This window comes from Plasmopara halstedii (assembly GCF_900000015.1).
Source record: "Plasmopara halstedii genome assembly, contig: Scaffold_2061, whole genome shotgun sequence".
NCBI lineage: Eukaryota > Oomycota > Peronosporomycetes > Peronosporales > Peronosporaceae > Plasmopara > Plasmopara halstedii.
The window spans coordinates 1,264,588-1,267,575 of NW_020188969.1; the positions used below are offsets into that span (position 1 = coordinate 1,264,588).

The 2,988-nt window shown below is 43.6% G+C and overlaps 2 protein-coding genes across 2 annotated transcripts in view; both read left to right on the plus strand.

Moving 5' to 3' along the window:
• PHALS_02786 (voltage-gated ion channel superfamily) overlaps positions 1-104 on the plus strand; it is a gene marked incomplete at both ends in the record, with an annotated part of 1,757 nt that extends 1,653 nt beyond the window's left edge. The window contains 2 exons of the mRNA XM_024717233.1: positions 1-17; positions 92-104. The exon at positions 1-17 is cut by the window's left edge and continues 62 nt beyond it. Of these exons, the coding sequence (XP_024582752.1) occupies positions 1-17; positions 92-104 (30 nt within the window). The remainder of the gene's footprint in view (positions 18-91) is intronic.
• A 259-nt stretch (positions 105-363) lies between these two features.
• On the plus strand, positions 364-589 carry PHALS_02787 (uncharacterized protein; the record flags this gene model as incomplete). The annotated part of the gene is made up of 2 exons (XM_024717234.1): positions 364-417; positions 476-589. 2 exons carry the CDS (start codon positions 364-366, stop codon positions 587-589), a joined length of 168 nt encoding a protein of 55 aa, XP_024582753.1.
• Positions 590-2,988: the final 2,399 nt, after the last annotated feature.

Sequence of the window (2,988 nt, forward strand, 5' to 3'; positions counted from 1 at the left end):
CGCTACCTCCAAGAGTAGTTAGTACTTTAATCAAGGCTAATAAACTCTTCGGTTTACATTCAAAACTGATTTTTATTTATTTTTTTTGCAGCAAAGCCGCCTAAGTCTCAATGTTTAGATTTTCCTAAATATATATAGTAAAATCTAAATACATGTATAATGACTGGCTACCTAGTCACATACTGTATTCTTGTTTGGGTGCAGTCACACCATGCCCATCTCGTGTGACACACACAACCTGTTACCAGGTACATGTAACCCAGTTACAGTGTGTGTACACGGACGTGCAATACTCGTCACAGCTTTGATAACATCCAGAAATGTTTGCTTCTATCACAGTACTCGACTTTCACTGATGCTATGATGGTGGAAGGTAATGTCTGTGACCTGATCGGGCTAAGTGATTTGCTCCAATTGGTTAGAGCTTGTGGCGCTCAGTCGATTGAATACTCTCTCAATCTCTTAAGGCTATTAGCACAACTGGCTGAACGGTTCCGTCCTGAATCGTCTGCCCGGACCAAAGGCTGATGCACCGTATGGTGGAATTAAGCGTTTTAGACAAAGTCCAATTGAGTCGCCACCGGCCTAAAACGAAGCAGCCCTTGATAGATGTGAAAACGAGCTGGCTAATGAGACCTCGGACTGCTCATCAACGCGGACGTCCACAGAAACTAATGGAGCCGCTCGCGAGATAAACCCTTTCAGTCTCTCAATCCGATCATTTACGCAAGCTACTGGTCGAGCAAATATTCAGGGCAACACCATTTGCTCGGCTCAAATATTACTTTTTAGCTGACTGCTTCTCGGTAAAATTGTGCGGGCTCCCACTTCAGTCTTAATGAAGCGAAGATATAACGATTGGCTAGATTGCGGTGTCTGGTTATGTACATAGTTCAAGCGAGCACGCTTATTTCATGGAAGCACGTAAATGAAAGGCATGTCGTTCCGCTCGGCCGCTATTACTTGTTCTTCCGGATGGCGATATCGCCAATTAAAAAATGCAGCCCCATGTGACCTAGAGGCCGCTGTGACGGTGAGACCTGGCACTTACTAGAACTGATCGGAATTGTTTCATCAGATGATCGCGTCTGCTGTATACAACGAGACAACGACCGCTATATTGACAAACATTTTTTTGTTTGATAAGACAACATCGTCATCATTTAGACTTTAGGCGCGTACACATGGTTTCCCGGTCGCGCCTCCAAACTCGTGCACTTCAGTGGCTGATTAATGGTATCTCGAATTGGTGCCCACGGTGGCGGCTCTTGACTCTTTATTTGACTCCACGTTGTTGTGAAGTTGACTCATTATAAATTGGGCCGTCACCTTCGTGGAATGCTGAATCCAAATTTATCGTTGGGGGCTTATAAGCGAAAAGGAATTGAAACAATACTCGACTACATTGTTGTCACGGTCTGGAAATTCGCCATGCTACCTACAACTCACTACAATGAGATATGCAAATTATGGTTTCAAAACGTAAATGGGGCGTTCACTCTTCTCGATAAATATCTATCGATTAAGTGGAATTTCCGTGGACAGTTTTACGTAAGTACGAACGGAGTTTAGTAGAACGATTGGAAGTTTGTCGAGCAATTATCCTCTCGCTTTCATATATTTGCAATCTAAGAGACCAAGTTTCGCGATTCTCACCGCCTATCCAGTCTTCAATATGATTATACATCCACTTCGTGTAACGGGGTTACACGTATTGCAGTAGACTTCCGTAGCTCGTTGCTTAGAGGAAGCTAAGCAAGAACCGGTGCGAGTGTAGCGAATCGCAATACGCTACCCCCAGAGTACTTTAAAACCTTAATTGAAGCAAATACGCTCATTCGCTCAGAATGAAAACTGTATTTAATTGTTTTAGTTGCTGCAAAGCCGCCTGTACTAAAACCTTATGTTTTCCAAATTAATCTAGTATGCATTACTATTTTCAGTCCTGCCACGTAGTGGCTTCTCGTTACGAAGTAGCTACACCGTTGTGTGATTTTACCAACTTGTGTAATCCACACCTATGTACAGTCACACCATCTTGTGTGACCCGCCCTTTCATACAAGGGTACATGCAACCCCGTTACACTCCCCATCAAAATTGTGAATACCCACGATTTGCACTTAACTGTCGCCTATACGAGGCTGGTGCATCTGGTCAACAACTTGAACATGACGGTGGAGATTCCAAATCAAAACCATGTGATGCATTAGGGTATAGAGTTGTAACAGGATATGAAGTGTAATATCGTGTGTGTCTGTCGTAAGATGTACTAATGAACACGATGATGAGAGGTCCGCGGGACATATGGGCTGTTAGCATTAGGTAGCACAATGGAATCATTGTTGAGCGCAGTAAATTTGACATATTTATTTTTAAAATCAATTTGGACTAATTCTGGATATATAACACTCTTCCCGTTGAAGAACTTTCTCTAAAGGCTCTTTGTTCCGCTTTTGTGGTGAGCGGGCGAGCCCATCACTTGTACGTCAGTTAACAAACGGACCCGTTTGGTCAAAGCAACTAACTTTCTTTATGCAATGAGCAGCACAGAATTATGCATAAGTCAAAGAGACTAAGACGGTATAATTTGTGGCAATGGAGAACGATTTGTCCGAAAACCTTTTGTTGGAAAGACCTGACACGCTTTGTAAGGTCATGTCATCGAATTGGTCGGAAAACTGGCGGACAAAGGTCCACAAGCGGTTATCCCTCACTTGTAGGCGACCAGCCTTTATGAAAACATACTAATCGGAAATTTCCAGATGCACATCAATGAGACGATACAAGCAAAATTGGCTCCCGCGGTGTGGCCACTAATGTTGAGCGTCCAGCTCTTTTTGGACGAGGACGAATTAAAGCGTTTTAAGATGACGAACTTTTTGGGAGTCCGAACATCTCAGTGGTTAGGTCGCGAGTTTTACACGCTCGGGATCGAGGGTTCGATCCCCTCCTCTGATATCGCTCAATTTGTCTGACAAGCCGCACCT